This window comes from Sitophilus oryzae, unplaced genomic scaffold (assembly GCF_002938485.1).
Source record: "Sitophilus oryzae breed Bouriz unplaced genomic scaffold, Soryzae_2.0 scaffold_732_pilon_pilon, whole genome shotgun sequence".
Taxonomy (NCBI): domain Eukaryota; kingdom Metazoa; phylum Arthropoda; class Insecta; order Coleoptera; family Curculionidae; genus Sitophilus; species Sitophilus oryzae.
In genome coordinates this window covers 290,266-309,961 of record NW_022147343.1, presented here as the reverse complement: position 1 = coordinate 309,961, position 19,696 = coordinate 290,266, and the positions used below count along the sequence as shown (strand labels likewise).

Below are 19,696 nucleotides of genomic sequence, written 5' to 3'. Positions count from 1 at the left end.
AAAACATTACCAGTTTTAGATTCTTTCGGCATGTTGGATCTTTGCTGGAAGCATCGCACTTCTTCAGGGCTGGCGCCCCACATGAACACTTTCTGTTCAGCTGTAACAGCCATCTACAAAAGAGAGAATACGCTAGAGACACTCAATTCCACAGAGGTCAATTCTAGACTAGTATGGGATTGCCTTTCTACTGTCAATACATTGGGTACTAATGTTACGTTAGCTTGTAACCACTAACTGGACCAGAAATGTTCCGCTTCTCAAAAAAAAAGAAATCTTCTGGAAATCAACTTAAACTCAAGAATCTGGAAGAGTCCATCCGTAACCTGGAATGGGAAACCTTCAACAGTCTAAGACACTCCAAAAAATTTCTCAGGACTTGCGACAAAAATATGAAGAAAAATCTTTGATTTTTCTCGATTTAAGTAAAAACAATCTCCGGATTGTCACGGGGTTTTTAACAGGACACTGTCTCCTCAATGAACACCTCAGAAGATTGAAGCTAAGAAACAACGACGAATGCAGATTTTGTGGTAAAATGGGGAAATACCAGAACACCTCATCACAGAGTGTGCCGAGACGACACCCATTCGTAAACTTTGATATACTCTGTTTTTTTTTTCTCAGGTAAGATTTCGACAGACGACTACAGAAGAAAAGCAGATGACGTCTGACTAAACCAAACCAATCTATTTATTTTACTAAAAAAATTTCTAATATTTTTTAAGTTAACTATGGATGCGTTTAAATATAAATCCGTCATGCGTCATCTCTTGTTGTTTTTAACCAGTTTTATTGGTTTATTTCAAAAATGACAGATCATATTTAAATTTTATTGGTTTGACGGAACGATGAACGACAAACGAACGCCGCACAGTGGGGCAGGATTCACTAAATATGTCGATAAAGTTTGGGTGATAGTGCACATATATTTTACGAATAATTAACATGTTATAAAGTGACTTTTATCGAAAAATGGTTATGGCTTAGCGGTATGACTATTATACAGGGTGCGTCAACAAAAAAATTACTTTATTTTTCGAAAGTTTAGATATTTATTACTTTAATTTCAGCAGGTTATAAAGTAACTTTTATCAAAAAATGGCTATTGCTTAGCAGTATAACTATTATACAGGAAGGGTAAACAAAAAAAATCACTTAATTTTTCGAAAGTTTACAACGGTTATTTTAACTATATATTAGACTAGAAATTCCAATTTAGGTAAAATTTACTGAAGTTGTTGAAAATTATGTGATGCTGACCAGTTGTTATATTATTGGACAATTAAAAAAGATTAACCTCCCAAAAGAAAAGCAAAACCAATCAAACCTCATGCACTTTTGGGTAGTGTTAATCATTGTCGATCTCATAATAGGAAATTTATTAGCAAACCCTGAATCTTAAAAAATAGAATATATGCAACGTTGTAAATTTTCAAACTTTGATTAGACATTATATGAGAGAGAAAGAAGATATCAACGTCATCTCCATCTGAATCAATTTTCTTTGTTATTTCGTTAAGAAAAGTGTTTTTTTTTTTTTTTAAAGAATATTTTTCTATCCCAATCAAGTGTGGCTTTTTGATAAACTATAATATAATGGTAACATAGTGAAATTATTACTTATAATAAAATAAAGAAAAAATCTAATGTTGAAATAATTTTCCATTTTTCTGAAAAACTGTAACATAAAAAATAAAAAAAAATAGATTCGTAATCTACGACCACAAATAGTGGATAATTTTATAAAACTGACATAAAATAATAACTATTTAAAAAAAATCATATTTTTATTATTTTACAGGTAATACCTAACAATTTACAATAACGATTATTTTTTTTACAGATGGATGTATAGCTTTTTATTTATTCTTTTCAGTGATCAGGGGGGGGGGGTAAATGCCCCCTCTTGCCCCCTGTCCGGCGCCCATGATTTTAACCGTGGTAGATTAAATGATACTTTTGTGCTGAGTAGTTAAAACTTTATTTCTCTCAAAATGCTTTTTAATTAAGCTTCCATTTTTGAAAATTGTATTTCTTTCATAAGGCCTGGGATTTAAATGGAAAGTAGTTTGATATGAAGTCCTGTTCTAATGAGTATCTGTTGCAATTCATTTGAAATTGAGTTTTTCATTCCAATTTTTTTTTTTTTTTTAAAAATGCATTAAAAAATGTTGACTCAAAACTGATAACCAAAGACAGCTTTATTTATTTGTCAAATTATTATAGAAACCAACGCCAAACCAGCACAATATTTTTTCTACTCGTAATAAATTGAAATAATAATTTCGAATATTTTAAAACGTAACTCGTTATGGAACAAAATATTGTTTTATACACGACGATAAATTGCATTATCGTCAACCGAAAAGGATAAAATCGCGAGTAAATTAAATTCGTGAGACGATAATGCAATTATATAAAAAAAAATTATATAGAATATTTTATTGCCTTGAAAAAAATAACTATTATTCGATGTTGTATTTTAAATTTCACAAAAATAGGAATTCGTAAAAATATCTTCATGTTATGGATGTTGAACTAGGGATCATCCTGCTTATAACAATTCACAAATTATTTTTAATACACAATAGCGTGTTGATTTAACAATAGATACATTGATCCGTAGATTTATTATTATTATTTAAATTATGATGGATGATGGTACAATGTTATATTTTCGTTAATTTTTTTCTTATTGGGTATACGAATTTCTATCACATGAGGTCAGATCACTGATGTATTGTGTTATTTTTTTTATAATACTAGTTATTGTTATATTCTAAAAAAAAAGAAAAATATAATAAATATTTAACTAATTAATATTAACTAATATATTTATTACACTACTTTGACAGTAACCCTAAGAACAATTTCTAATTTTTATATCGTAGTTTTAGCGTTTAACAAGAACTTAACTCACGATAACTGTCACTGTGAAAAGCTTCATCTATTGGATATAGGTTAGTTCGTATACTAGTAGTAGTGCTATCTAATGCAGTATTTAATATATGTGTCACATTTTATAAAGAAAAATTTGATTTATATCAATAACTCTGAGATTTGACAGCTTGTGTCATGCTTGTTGTGAGATTTCACAACCTCTATAATTTATTTTTTAATGAATTTTCTAGCATATAAGATTAAAAAAAGCCTCGGAACAGAAAAGTAAAAGAATAGGACAAATTAAAACACTATCACTGTACCGGGTGTCCCACTAAGAATAGCTCTCGGCTGTATCTCGGAAAGTATTAGCCGTAGGGCTTACGGAAAAAATATTTATAACTAAAGGGGCTATGAGAAATTGCTGGAAATTATTTTCAAGTTTGTAAAACGGCCGCTAGGTGGCGCAACTGCTATGGAAAATAAGAAAATATATTTTTTACAGAATTTTGCCTAGATAATGGGTACTATAAATAATAGCTTCATAATCTTCAGTAAATTTTGGATTTTTTTTGTTAGAACCATTTTCCCCTATCTGCTAAAATAAAGTGGTGGGGGAAGGTTAGATCTATCTTTATTTAAATGTTAATAACTCCGGACTGGATGATCAGAATCCAACAAACGGGGCTCGTTTAAAAGAGCGTTTCTTACTCTATATTATACCATAAAAATAATAATAATAAGGTTTTGAACGTAGACGCTAGGGGGCGCTTTCTTACAATTTAACAAATAGCACGTTTTTTCCAAAAAATTAAATACGATAGTATGTGTTATTTTAGCTGATAGTAAAGAGTAGTAATAGCTTAAAAAGTCAGCTAAAACGCATCTTGATATCTTCTTTCAAACCGAAGATATTAGCAAAATTATAAAATAAATACCAAAAACTAAGCCCTTAATTACCTTATTTTTACAATACAGTATCAGTAGCCCTCTTGATTAGACCTATTCTAACAAAAAAATAAGATAGAAACAGTTAGTTTATTTTAAAATTGAGGAAATACCAGAATATCATAATACCAGATGTATTAATATCTAATAATTAAGATAATAATAGTGAACAAGAAACGATGATTCAGTGAAGTCATGGTAGGCTTTGGAAAAAAGTTGCTTTTCGCGTAATAGTATAAACGTCAAATTTTTATTAGATCAACATTTTGATGTCTTAGCAGCGTTTTTTTTTAATCTTTTAAATGCTTTTTCAAAATGCCTTTATTATTTGAAGTAGTTGAAGTTGCTGGCATTTTGAAAAAGCAATCAAAAGATAAAAAACGCTGCTAAGACTATCAAAATGTTGATCTAATAACAATTTGATGTTTATACTATTACGTCAAAAGCAACTTTTTTCCAAAGCCTACCATGACTTCACTGAATCATCGTTTCTTGTTCACTATTATTAATATCTTAACTATTAGATATTAATACATCTGATATTATGATATTCGGATATATCGTCGATTTTAAAATAAACTAACTATTTCTATCTTATTTTTAGGTTAGAGTGGGCATAATCAAGAGGGCTACTGATACCGTGTTGTAAAAATAAAGTAATTAAGGGCTTATTTTTTGGTATTTATTACAATTTTGCTAATATCTTCTGTTTGAAAGAAGATATCAAAATGCGGTTTTCGCTGACTTTTTAAGCTTTTACTACTCTTTACTATCAGCTAAAATTACATATACTATTGTATTTAATTTTTTTGAAAAAACGCGCAATGTTTGTTACATTGTAAGACAACGCCCTCTAGCGTCTACATTCAAAAGCTTATTATTATTGTTTATATGGCACAATAGAGAGTAAGAAACGCTCTTTTAAACGAGCCCTCGTTTCTTGGATTCCGATCATTCAGTCCAGAGTTATTAATATTCAAATAAAAACAGATGTAACCTGTATTTTGGTAGATAGGGGAAAATGGCTCTAACAAAAAATATTCAAAATTTACTGAAGATTATGAAGTTGTTACTTATAGTACACCTTATCTAGGCAAAATTGTGTAAACACTCAATTTTCTTATTTTTTGTTGCAGTTGCGCCCCCTAGCGGTCGTTCTACAAACTTGAAATTAATTTCCAGCAATTTTCCATAGCCTCTTTAGTTATAAATATTTTTTTCCGCAGCCGCTACGGCTAATACTTTCCGAGATACAGCCGAGAGCTATTCTTAGTGGGACACCCTGTACATTATACCGTATGATCGATGAAAACTTCGCCAAGTTACTTAGAAATTAACAATCGATGACTTATATCAGAATATAATTTTACATGTAAAACATCATTTGCCATTTCTAGAGTAGCTTGACGTCGTTTTTTTTCTTCATATGTTACTTAAAAAATAAGAAATTTAATTATTATACCAGGTGTCTTAAACAAGTGCAATAAGTCCAAAATAACCAAGTTATTTTCCTTTGAAAATTTAAAAAACAAATGATTTTCTGCTTAAATTTTGAGAACCATTGGATGTTTCTGGGATATCTTTCTAGTAATTTTACTATACTATTTATAGCTTCATTCCGAAGTTCGCAATTAGTGGAATAAATTAGTGGTTTCAATTACACTTTATACTTTTTAGTTTACCATCATTAACAATATCTAAAACACACAATTAAAATTAATAGAATATCCCAGCAACAGCAACAGCTTGCAGTAATCAGTTATATCCATAGAGAAAGCCTAATATTTAGTTTATAAAACAATAAACTTTGGGTTTCTAACCACATTTTCTCTTGAATGATGATAATTAACCGCCAAAATGACACTGCTCGCAAATTTTAAATTATAATTCACTAATTATTATTCCACTGAAAAGGTAAAAGTTTGTTAACTTTCTCCACTAATTGAAAATTCGTACCACTAATTTTGACGCTGTGAATGCTTACATTCAAATTAGAGGAACAAACTTCTACGCTAATTGAAACCACTAATTTATTCTACTAATTGCGAGGTTCTGAATGAAGCTTATGTTTTTAAAGAATTAAATTTTTTTTTTCGAAAAATTCCAAATTTTCAATTGTTTTTTTCGGTGCAAGGTTTTTCGGGGTAGTATATTTGCACTTATTTAAGACTCAACTTTGTATATATAGATATTCAGATGTAACATAATGTTTTCGGATGACGGTTAATTTATCATAGTCTCCCTACTGCTAAACCGCTAAACCTCTAAATTACATGCCTCGTGCCATAATTGCAGTGTTTTTAGTAAGCACATACCGACAGGAAAATTGGTCGTTTGTCATTAGCCAAAAGCACCATAAAAAGCCGCTATCGATCTACCGAAGGCCTTTTAAACGATACAGGACGTTGACGTTGGGGTGTCCACTGTCCACTCCGTCTACACCGGACTGCATCTAATAGATTTTAAGGGACGGATTTATTGGTCCGTCTGCGACACTTTAGCCACAAGTTTGACGTTAAACACAAGATTAATGGTTTAAAACGTACTATATATAGTACGGTTTTTATACGGCAAGACTTTGAGTTCAATAGTTTTTGTACCTACAACAGGGTGTGGATATGTCTACGTTTATTAATTAGACTTCGAAGCTTTCAGCCTTCTTTCAGAGAAGATTGACAGTTATTGTAAAATTGAGATTAAAATAGTGTTTCTACAGGGTGTTTCCAAAAAAAATACAGGGTGTTACATTTAAAGAGAATTTATTTCATTTTTAGAAAGTTTGGCATGCAATTTTGAACACCCTGTACGATCTAACATTACGATATTTATAATAAATTAAGTACAGACCAACTACTATAGTAAGTACCTAATATAATTTTGATTTCAGGACACATCTTAAATTTCAATATTTTTTCAAAAATTCTAAAAAATTATTTTCTGATATTTATATCACTGAAATTAAAAAGTAATTAATAAATATTGTATACAGTGTAAAGTAATTACGTAGGAAGCCAAAAATACAGTGGCACACGGTGTTACATATCCCCATCCGCTCACACTTTTTTGAGACACCCTGTAGAAGTTAAAATATTTTCCTGGAAGAGGCCTTAAAGAAAATGTTAATCTTGTTATTATATTTGCAGTCGGCACTAACCATTGAACAAAAGATTTCTTAAGAAATATTGCAAAGAAATGACTTTTTGTATATTTTTGTTTAAATATTCTTATTTTCACTAAAAACTTGCATCATTCGACGTCCTGTATCCTTGAGTACCTGTCCAATAACACCAAAAGCGACATCTAACAGACATACACAAATATGTACAATATCACGTACCTGGTGAATACAGCCGCTATAAACCAGGCAAGAAGGCATATGAGCAATGCCCTGGCTTTGGTGCAAATGTAGCCCGCTTTGAGCGGCTTGCAGATGGCGTAGTACCTTTCGAAGCTGATGGCTAGGATGGTCAGTACTGAGGCGTGAGCCACTGTCAGTTCGACAAAAGGAACTGCCTTACCTGGAAGCAAGAAAAGAAAATTAATATATAATTAAAAAATATTAATTATTTTTGAGTTTGACCTCCCCAAAATTGATCATCATCGATTATCATTCCTAAGCCGTGTTTGACGCCGATTTTTTTCAATTGTATGGTATAAATAGAATGAAGAAATTGTTTCTGAATAAAAATAATGTTTTATTTATTTTATGCTGTCTTTATTTCTAGCTTAATATCGACCGTCTATAAATAATTACAGCACATTTAAAGAGTCTATTGCGCTGTACTTTCGGGTCACTCTCAGGGGTCGGGAAAGCGGGTGTGTGGCCGAAGGAAATATATATTATACCTCAGAAATCTGGCTAAGGCTAAGAACCAGGTGGATGACACTTCTTATGGGAGAACTGGCAATGGTTGAAAACTTGACTACAAGCGATTTTCTAGGAATCTTCCTTGCCGATAAATTATTGACAATAGTGACAGATAAAACCTTGACGTTCTTTCAGTATTCCAGTTCATCTCTTTTTCTTTCTACAGTGTGCGTTGAAAGGAGACAAAATTAATTTTTGGTGACCCATAATTTGTTATTCGAACACCACTTTTCTCCTTGTCGGGTCGTTGACGTTGACTTGTCGCCATTTTATTTCTTTTGTTTACACGCTGCATTTTGCTTTGCAAATTTAATACATAAATTATTTAGGCAAATATAGGTTTTTAATAAAACTCCTCGGACTAACGTGTAGGTAAGTGTTGATAATTTTTTTTTCATCTTAACATGCTCATTGTCGTTCTCCTGATTTTAGGTGACAGAAAAGGATCATCAAATCAAATTGAATTTTATATTTTCCTTCCTATTTATCCTTCCTAAATATCAACGAGATGAGCCATCGGAAGAAAGGGACCATAGTACAAAACAGAAAGGTGATCTTTTTTCTTTCCACTTCGGATATTGAAATTATTATATACTGTAGTCGTGTTCGGCATTATGCTCTGAGAAATATAGATAAACAAAGAACAACAGATATAAAGCATCCCAGAGGAAAAGAGAGGCAATACCTGTATGTACTCTCTCTGATATTTGTGAAAGTTACAGCAAAGTATTGTTGTAAATGTCATCTTTTTGATCGACCTGAAAACTTCGAGCAAAAAGATGACACTTTCAACAATACCCTGACAGATATCAGAGACGATACAGGTTTTTCCTCTCTTTTCCCCTGGAATACTTTTAATTTATTATTCTTTGTTTATCTAGATTTCTCAGAGCACTATGAACGAACTCAGCTTGTATGTTTGAAATAATCGTCCAGTTGGCTTAAAAATGATGATCGAAGACATTTCCCATATAATTTTACTTTCAAAATTATGATATATCTTTTATTTCTAAGCCATCTATGACGCCATTTTTTTTCAGTTTTGTTATAATTAATTTTGTCTCTTGATCTACTTGTAACATTATTCTTTTAATTTTATTAATTTATTGTGGTGAAATTAATTTCTGTTGTATATTTGATATTGATATTAAACATATTTTTAAAAAACGATGTATTTTTTGTGTTTTTGTGTATGTCGTAATTAAAAATAAATGAAAAAATAAATTTTTTTATTTTTTTAAACTTCCCGCCATGCGTGACAATTTAGTCCGTAGTTCCTACAAGCGAAATTAGGGGCGCTAGTAGCAGTAGACTTGTCAACAGTGTAAAAGTTAAACGTCAATTTCAATATTTAGCAAGGCGCTCGCACTTCTTCTTGTGTATGTGTTTTGTGCTAAGAACATAGTGAAGCGACGAGAATAGCGGCGAGCAAGCAGCGCGACATCGCGTCCAAAACAAACCTATGAAGACAAGTACGTGTGAACATAGTAAAGCGATCTGCTCGAGCGGTTAGATCGAGCGGCGAGATCGATTCAAATAATTCTGTTTTCGTCGCTCTCTCGCGCTGTAGAAAACGGTGAGTTCCTTAATATTATTAGATTTAGTGTTTGTAAGAGAGATTTTATGTGACCAAAAAGATACGAGATGAAGGGGCAACAAATTTTGTTAAAGGTTATGAAACTTGCCACAAACTCTCTGGTTTTTGAAAATTTCAAGGACACTACACCTTCTGGTTTGTTAGTTTCGAATAAACCAAATGTTTGCGCGACACTACTATCCAGAATTTTAGGCACTGGTAACATTTTAAATTATCAATAAGCAAATGAAAATAATAAACTTACACAAGTACCTCGTTATTCCTCGCCGCTCTACCAAAGTTTGGCTCTACTATGTTTCAGCACCTCGAGCAGTGTTACCAGATTGGGCGATTTATCACAAATTGGGCGATTTTTCGATTGCTCTGGCGACCTGAATTTTAGGAAAATCGCAAGTCGGCATTTGGGCGATTTTGGCTAAATTAACTATAAATTTTATTAAAAACACAATTAAATCGTATACTAACAATGAAAATGTAGTATCCCAGTCGATCGCAGTGCCTCTGCTGTCAAACCGAGGAAGCTGCTTAAAAGTGGGGACAGAAATTTCAAATTTGCCCATTGCCGATAAATCTCCTTTTTTAAGCCCTCCATAGTTCTCAGTAAGGTTCTCAGTATGTCCTCAGCACGTTTCCAGTCTGCCATTTTTCCCCTTTGTGACGTCATCAAACCACTTAAAATATTAGTCATATTTTGAATTGTGATAGGTACAATCCTTGTAGAATGAAATAGTCGCTTGAGATTTTTATAGGTTTATTATAAAGGCAGGCGGCCACTGCGAGCGTAACTAAACTAAACTAAGAATATGAAAACAAACGGTAATTAAATGGGAACTCCACTGAGAACGATTTTCGCTCAGTAGTCAGCTAAGTTAGCTGCGTTTTCGTATTGTATCTCTGCTATCAAAGAACTAATCGCTGAGAAAAATTCGCTGGAACCTGTCACGAACTAAAACGAGCGAAACTAAACTACTATTCGAATCTTCGTTCATATATTTTCGTTTTGTTTCCGTCTAGTAGCCGCTGACGCATTAAAAAGTATGGAAGCTGATTTTTACAAATCTTATCTTCGCTTAGTTTAGTTTCGCTTGCAGTGGCCGCCTGCTTTAAAAATATTTGGCGACTTTTATTATATTTTGGCGACTTTCGCCACCTCTATTGGCGACCAGCTAAAATAATATCTGGCAACACTGACTTCGAGGCTTGATCGACGCGGTATCGCGCTGCTTGCTCACCGCTATCCTCGTCGCTTTACTATGTTCTTAGCCTAAGGCTAAGCCCGTTGTGTTAAGCCACACTCAACATTCCAAACACAGGTGCTTTGATTAAGGCTTGATTAAGGTTTACAGAGCTTCAGCCTTTGCCATAAAATAGAGAGCAATTGGTTACAAAACCATATAAATTATATATCACTGTAATCACAAAACTTCAATCTATTTCCGTATTGTAACGGAATTTTAAATTATGTCTTTATTTTCGAGAAAATTTAGTCCAAACATAAGGAATGTTTTGCTGATGTTTTACCGTCATAATCTTAAAAATAAAGAAGTTGTCTAAAAATGTGCTCCAATACGGATATAGTATAATCCTTTTTTTTTCCTTCTTCATTTGTGTAAAAATACCACGGAAAATATTACTATCTATATTTAGAACAGTTTTTTTTCTCTTTTGTTTAATTTCCATTTATTTTAGTACTTGTTTTGTCTTCTGTTCGAAGGGGATATTAAAAGGCAACATTCTTAACAAAAGACTTGTCAAATTTAGTGTGCCGCTCCTAAATAAATAACATTGTGTTCATTCAGAGAAAATTTAGCATTTCATCGTCACTGAAAAAAAAACCTTTCAAAAGGAAATTTTCGCATTTTCGGGGTTTTATGGTCGTCTGAAAGATGTTGACGCTTCGAAATAAGATCAAATACCTACTTAATAAAAAAAGGAGAACTAAAAAACATGCAAACTAAGGTTGTAAAAGAATAGTTTTGCAATTTGATTAAATAACAGATTGAAGGAAAATACTAAAAAAATCAGATTTAACACACATTAAAACTCAGATTAAAATCAAATGAACACCAACTTCCCAGTAGTTCTTTACTCGTAAATAAATTTGCCTTATGAAAAAAAATTCTTAATTTTACAAGATACACAGGGTGTCCGAGGCTGAGCGTGCATAAAAAGTTCCTAGAGAACTACAAGATCTAGATCGGAGATTTTTTGCACATCATTGTTTCACAATGAGATCTATGGATAAAAAAAATATTTTCAATATGGCGGCACTTCCGGAAATACCGGAAGTTAACAGCAACTTTCTTATTTTAAATGGTTAACCCCATTTTTTATTACATAATTAAATTATCTGTAAAGTTTTATGAATTTTGATGTCAAACACTCTATACCTAACATTAACCGTTTTTGAGAAAAAAAAATTAAATTTTTAGAGGAAAAAAACTACCTGTCAAAAAAATTTCTATAGCCTCAATGTCAAATTTGGTAATTACCACAGCCACTGTGACATGAAGAGAAGACAATATATCAAAAATAAAATTGTTTGAATGTCATATAATATTGATCGTAGCTGAAAACCTCCGACCTAGATATTATAGTTCTCTAGAAACTTCTAATGCACGCTCAGTCTGGGACACCCTGTATATTTCCCACATTATAAAAGATAAAATAGAAAAGAGATTCTATTTAAAATGTTTCAATACATCAAGAACACCTTAGATTTTTCACACAGTTTTATTTCTCTGTTGACTGTCGATAAAAATCTGACTGTCAAAAAAAGTGAACTGTAAAGATTTACTGTCACAAAGTGTAAATACTGTAGATATGCATAACAAGATAGACCAACAATATTTATTGACTTGTTTTGGCACAACGTACACAAACAGTTCGAGAGAAATATTGCATCTCACCAGTCAAAAAATCCTCAAAAACGCTTTACATAATTGAGGAACACCACCTAAAGACAAAGGTCATTCATAAGAAAAGTTTTTGACCTATTAAAGATGCTTGTACCAATTTCCTGTATAACAGAACCAAAACTGCCTCAAAACGGTTATATGAACTAAACAACTTTTCCATTTATGAATAAAACATTCATAAGATAGTCCATGATAAATAGAATATTAATACATCAAGAGCACTCAAGAGAATATAAACAAAGGGGTAGCTGACAAGATGGGAAATATTTTATAGTACACAAATAACAGGTTTGAGCATACAATGAAATATTTATGTCTATCAACATAGATTTGGAGTACGTCTTTTCTCAATATAACAATTTTATAGGTAAAGTTATTTTATGTAATATTTTGACGATAAAAGAGTTTTTGACACATTAAAAGTTTTTCGCACAAATATATTGAAGAATTTCAGTTCTTTTAAAGACCCTAAACGACGCTTCAAAATTTTGATAGAAGCAGATATTCAGTCTGTTCATATTTATTCTAATTTTTTATAGGTAAAGTTTCCTTTACTATTCTGATGACGGAATAAAATATGTTCGTTGAAACATTAAATACTTTTTGTTTTTTAAGCAGCTTGTTTTCTTGGGAGGAATGATATTCCCCATTTACACAGGATGTTTCAACAATACATACACTGCCAATATCCTAGAGTATAGTCTTGCTTCTTCTTCTTAAGGTGCCGTGCAGATTCCTGCGTAGGCGTTCAGCTTTTTCTTCCTCATCAGATGGTTCTATTAACTGCAGCGATTTGGAGTGCTTGAAAGTCCTGTATGCCTGTCCAATGACGAATATTTCTCAGCCAGGATAGCTTCCTTCGACCTATTCCCCTTTTGCCCCCCTCTATTTTACCCTGGAGAATCAGACGCTGAAAGTGATAGCGTTCTCCACGTAGTATGTGTCCCAAATAGACTATTTTCCTCTTCTTGATGATTTCGAAGAGTTCACGTTCTTATAGACCAGCTCTTCTGAGAATGTCTTCATTCCTCACACGGTCGACTCAGGGCACTCTTAGCATTCGTCGTAGGGTCCACAGAGTAATCTATATGTTTTTTTTTTGAGAACGTACACGTAATGAATTTCTGTTAATAAAATTGTTGCTTTGTTAAGAAATATAATTAAACGTTATTCTTTCTTTTCTCAGATTTGTAATGAAAGCATAACAATTTCAATAAAAAGAAGAACATATTTTTATAACCCACTTCTTGTCTGTATATAAATATATGTTTAACAATTATTACTTCTTGGGATTGAATGCTATACGATGCATGTACGCATATCAAGAGTATCATAAAAGTTGAAAGAGTTTATATTACGTGTGTGTGTAAAATGTATTTATCAAATCCAACTCGTAATTCGTATGTCTGAAGACATGCTTATAATAAAAATTCTATATTTAGAAGTAATTAACATTTCTTTCAACTGGTAAAATAAATTTGTACAAATTAGTGGAAATATTATTAATTGAATTTTAAATCGCTCAATTAATTTTGTGAATCAGAAGATGAAGACAATGGAACTTTGACATTAATTTTATATTATTGTTACGTTTTTCGTCGGTTCCGTGTGGATAGAAAGTCACAATTTATTTAAACACAATTTATTTACACTAAGTAACAAACAATAACGATTAAAAGACTTAAAGAACTATATACAAACTATTTATAACTATTTATCTAGAAAGAATTTATTTTTGAATTTAGCGCGACAACTGTACTTGTCTATTTATTTCTGTCCTCCTCAGGCCCCAGCCGTCGGATTTTATACCCACAGCTAAAGAGTTTCTCGAATAATCCATAGATCATTAGGTGCATAGAGAAGGTTTCGAATGTTCTCGTATGTACTACTCGATTCCAGTGGAACTCGATTGTTCTCGAACGTTCGAATGAATCATTACGGTGTCTATTCTTTCATGCGATATTAAGGTCATCTGGGGGCGGGACATATAGTTAGGTTAGGTCGAGTCCACACGGGTCTGCAACATTATTATATGGTGCGTCTCAAAAGTGCTTCACCCTTATAACTTTTTTATTTTTTCAGATAAAAAAACGAGATTTGGTGTGTTAGTATATGACATAAATTAGGATTAATTGACGTATTCAATTGTTTTTGGTCACTTCCCGTTTCATCGGAAATGACTACAACTTTTTATTTTTAAATGGCATCCTCGATATATTTCTACTTTATTCGATAGAAATTGACACTCTTAAGAGAATGACATATCATATGTCAACTTTTGACATTTTTGCATATGGTTTATTTGAAATTGTAACATGCGGTTCATAAATATTTCCATTTCCAAATATGCTAATAAGCCACCCTTGTTCCAATTGAAAAAATTGAGATATGATTTAAAATACGATTTGGGCATCTTTTAACCGGCCAGGATAATATAAAAAAAACATTAGTCGATTCAACAAACATTTCTATCGAATAAAGTTAAAATATTGTTGCTCTATTATTTTTTTTGCAGCAACAATATCCATAACATTACCGTTGACAACGTTATTATTGAAAACGTAAACCATTATATATATTTTGGTCATAAAATCAAGTTGGGCAAGGAAAACCAAAATACGGAGATCAAACGCAGGATCCATTTGGCATGGGTAGCATTTGGAAATATGAGCGATATTTTCAAGGATAAAAAGGTACCCATGAACCTAAAGAAAAAGGCTTACGACAGCTGCATTCTACCTGTGCTTACGTATGGCTTAGAGACTATGGCAGTTACCCGAAAAACAGCAGAACAACTACGAGTAGCACAAAGAGCCATGGAAAGAATCATGTTAGGAGTCACTATTAGGGAAAAAATACAAAATACCCACATACGTCAAAAAACAAAATTAATAGATGTCGTTAAAAGAGTGGCAAGTGTGAAGTGGCAATGGATAGGACATGTGGCAAGACAGGATCCAGACCGATGGCCCCAAAAAGCAATCCTATGGAGACCTAGGGGAACAACAAGAAGTGTGGACCGACCAAAAAAGAGATGGGTCGATGACGTCAGGGCAGTGGCGGGAAGACAATGGATAAGATTGGCTAGAGATCGCGAAGCATGGAAAAACCTAGAAGAGGCCTATATCCAACACTGGATGGAACCAGGCTGAGAAAGAAGAAGAAAGTAAAAATATACCGAGGGTGCTATTTAAAAATCAAAAGTTGTAGTCATTTCTGGTGAAACAGAAAGTGACCAAAAACAATTGAATATGTACGTCAATCAATACTAATTTATGTCATATACTTACATACCAACATTCGTTTTTTTTTATCTGAAAAAATAAAAAAGTTATAGGGGTGAGCCACTTTCGAGACGCACCCGGTATATCTTACAAAACTATTAAGAAAATAATAACAAGTCATGGGTAATAGTTTTCACTATCGAGTACAATAATTTTACTCCAGAAATAAATGTCAAATTAAAACTAAAATTTAATTTTATGGACTATTTTAGTGTCTATTTTATAACGAGTCGCTGTATTTTTGATCGTACGGTACAACAAACGAGTTAAGCCCAGATGTTTAAAATCCTCCTTCTGTTGCTAATTACTTCCGATTGCTTCAAAGCACAGTCTTATTTTGCATTTGCAATCCTATCTTAATTGCAGTTCAGCTTAAAAGCTTCATTTAACGTCGATTGGCATTAAGTGCCTTATGGATGTCTTCGTCCTTTTACTACTTTACAATAAACTTTAAAACGAAACTTTAGAATGGAATGAATCAGGTCAAATGTAGTTTAGTTAAATTAGACAGTTTGAAGTCGTAGGTACCTCATTTTATAACTAAAATTTACGATTTATATATTAGAAATTTGTAACATTTAGCAGAAAATTTTGTTATAAAATTGAAGCACAGTAAATGTATCTGCTGTTACTTAGTTTAATCAAAAATTCAGGTTTTGTTGTAGCAATAAGTCTTATATATTTGCAAAGAAGCTCTTGCAACAATCATTGCAAAACTGAATGGAAACGATGTAGTAAGTAGTACTATAAAAAGTTGTAGTAAAATTTGCTTATGGTTAGCTTAGTAATTGAAACCGTTGTCGGGCACTTTTATAAAGTCAGCATTAGGGGTAGTGGCAGACTAAGCCTGTCGGGGGCCCGGGGCGGCATAGCTAAATGTGGCCCCCGGTCTGCACATTTTGTAAAGATTGAATGACGTATGAATAATGGTTGACAAATTTCAAGTATTTATATACTGTAATAATTGTAATAAAAATCGATATATATACAGGGTGTCACAGAAATAAGTATTTTAAGGGATGGTAGATAAAAGAAACAAATTCCCACAAGTCAAAAATAACGGAGTTATTTTACTTCGAAAATTTGCTAAAATTTTGAGAACCACTGGATCTTTTTTGGCTTTTCTTTCTTGTAAATTTAATCTAAAACCTATGTTGTCATATTAACAAGAAATTATGTTTTTTAACTAAAAACTAAAAAAAATCCCAAAAAAATTTTCAATTTCAACTTTTCAATTTTTTTTTCGCGAAAAAAACCTCATATAAGTCCTAAAAATTAAAAGACTATGATAATATAATTTCGATTTCATTTTTTGATAAATCGTTATAATTAATTTTGATTAACGTCATATTTTTTGATGTTAAGTATCACATTTTCCGATAGCTATTATCACCCTTTCCGTAGCATTGAACTAAATAAATTTTGTGCTTCTTTAACATTTTAAAACAGCAAAAAATATAACTTTAATTAAAATTCTATCAATAATAATCTATCAAAAAATAAGAACGACATTATATTACCATAGAAAGGCGTTTTATTTTTACTTGTTCAAAAATTCAACTACATTTTCATGTTTTTTTTATTTCTCTCTGAAACTCAAAGTCTGAAACGGTATGGAAATTTGGAAAAGTATAAACAGGAATTACCATTTTAGAACAAGCAAAAATTTTTATGAAGACAATCCGCGGACTTACTGTAGATATAAATATGTTATTCATCGGCAGTGCCGTTTTTATCTAGGGACCCGACGGGCCCCGACCAGAGGATTAAGGGCCCCAGCTCAAAAACGATAACATCATTTTTTTTAAAGCTTATAATAATAGATTTAAATTGAAAAACGAATGCAATTTGACGTATTAAAACAATCCCCGAGCAAATGTTTGCATATATTTAATTGCAATAATATATGATGACAGAGTGATGGGAATACCGGTTCCACATATAAGCCGCGTTACTTTCGCGACGGTTCCAGGTAAATACCGCGATTTTGTAAGGGACCCCTTACAAAATCGCGGTATACTCCTATATAGGTCCAAGAATAAATAATAATTATTCGAATATAAAAAATAATAATTATTCGATATTCTAAACAAAGAAAATTACCCCTTGATTTAATTTCGTAAATAGAAAAATGCCATTGACAATAATTAATAATTAAGTAAATATCTGCTTCCATTTATACTGTGTTTAGTTTGCGTATACTTATGGTTTGCATACTCAAACTACAAATTGCTTTATAACTACTGAACACATATTGGCCTGTTTGCCAGTTGAATAAAAAATTACTTATTAAGATTTGGAGGCCCCCTAGAAGAAGGGGCCCGGGGCGGACCGCCCCTTCCCCCCCCCCCCTTAGTCCGCCACTGATTAGGGGAGAGAGAAAATATAGCGGTGTATGTGTGGAATTTGTGATAGTGCTGTAAAGGCAAATCAAACATCAATTGAGTGCGCTATATGTTGTGCTTGGGTCCACAGGGAATGTTGCGGTCTCGGAAAAGTGGAGTGTGACAAAATTGCTGCCGAATTTCGGAAAAATAAAACTCATAAGTGGGACTAATAGTTCAGTCATTCCGGAAGTTTTGCAACTTTGCAGGTTTATAGGTTTTGGGATCACTAACTAAAATCCATAAAATGCACATTTCCAGAGTTGCCGCCGGCGCCGCCATCTTGCCAAGATGGCTTCCAAAATCGGTACTTTGTGAATATCTCGAAAACTATGCATTTTTCGCGAAAATTTAAAGAGAGCAAAATTAAAGAGAGTAAAATTTCCTATAAAAAAGGATTTATAAAAATTTTCGCTAAAGTCAACCGTTTAGGCCTGGAAATTTTACAATTTTGCGTAAAATATGATATACTCGTATTATGTATAGGTAGTCGATTTTCCGAAATCAAATGTCGATTAGGGTTCACTAAAACTAGTTTCAGTTTAGTTTCTTCAATTTTGTCATGAAACAGTGGCGTATCATTAATTCGCTAATTAATTTATGAATAATTAATTTTAATTATTGAAAATGTGTACTTGTTTCCACACCACCCAAGAGGTAAAGTATATTGCGCGTTTATTTTAACGTGGGCTCCCCGGAGGCCTACTCCACTAGATAAATTAAAAACTTTAACTTATCTGCACAAGCCCGACGGATTTCACTCATTGATGTCAAAGTCGATCCTGTCTGCTGTGCTGGGCTCATCAGGGTGGTCTTTCAATACGCCCAACTCTTCATCTTCAGCCGCCAGAGGGATATCTACAGGCAAGTCCAACTCCTCTTCATCGGATTCGTGGAGTGACACTTCAGTGACGTTGTCACAGGATTTTCCATTGCAGTATGCACAAATCATTGAACATTTTAATTTAAGTTATAACTCATCATTCATACAGTCTGAGGGCTTTGACAAAAGCCAGTATCTGAGACGGTTTTACAGAGGTTAGTTCTCAATATCAGTCGTACCAAAGTATATGGCACAAATGGTTGTCATCTCGGCGTATACTCAGTGATGAGGTATTCTGGTGTTTCCCCATTTTCTCCACAGAATCTGCAATCGCCGTTGTTTCTTAGCTTCAATCTACTCGAGTGTTCATTAAGGAGACAGTGTCCTGCTAAAAACCCCGTAACGATCCGAAGATTGTTCCATTTAAGTAAACGAGAAACCCTGTAAAACACACGAAAATGGGACACATTGTACAATAAAAATTGTTTAATTCAATTTCCTGTGGCATGTAACTCAAACATCATTGAACATAATTGCTACATAACTCCCTAAACCCGAAAAATTCCAGAAGAACGCGAACAATTTTAATTAAACCAGGTCTCAATTACACGTTTGCCGCCACCTTATCCCTAATTTTCGCGTTTGCTTACTTTTCCCCAAAACCTGCACCATTTCCCCATCGTCGACGATTCTAATACGTTTTCTCCGGAAAATTGGAAACCACAATGGCGCCGAAATCCCCATCAGACTAGTTATTCCGCGGCGATATCGTTATCGTAGCAATTTGGGGGGCGAGTTCGCTCTTTGAATTCCTTCTACCGTTCCAAATTGATTAGATAGAGCACCGAAATCATGATGTGATGATAAGAAATGAAAATGGGTTATTCAGGTAAATACAGAAATAAATAGTAATTTCGGAATTTCCTACAAGCATCAAAGGAGTCAAACAAGGAGACATTTACAAGGGTTGTTTTTTATATTTTGCATATAG

The 19,696-nt window shown here is 32.8% G+C and overlaps 1 protein-coding gene across 1 annotated transcript in view; it reads right to left on the bottom strand.

Moving 5' to 3' along the window:
- The window catches only part of LOC115888336 (thyrotropin-releasing hormone receptor), a 185,692-nt gene that overhangs the window by 77,773 nt on the left and 88,223 nt on the right, over positions 1-19,696 (bottom strand). The window contains exon 3 of the mRNA XM_030908041.1: positions 7,169-7,349. Coding sequence (XP_030763901.1) covers positions 7,169-7,349 — 181 coding nt within the window. The remainder of the gene's footprint in view (positions 1-7,168; positions 7,350-19,696) is intronic.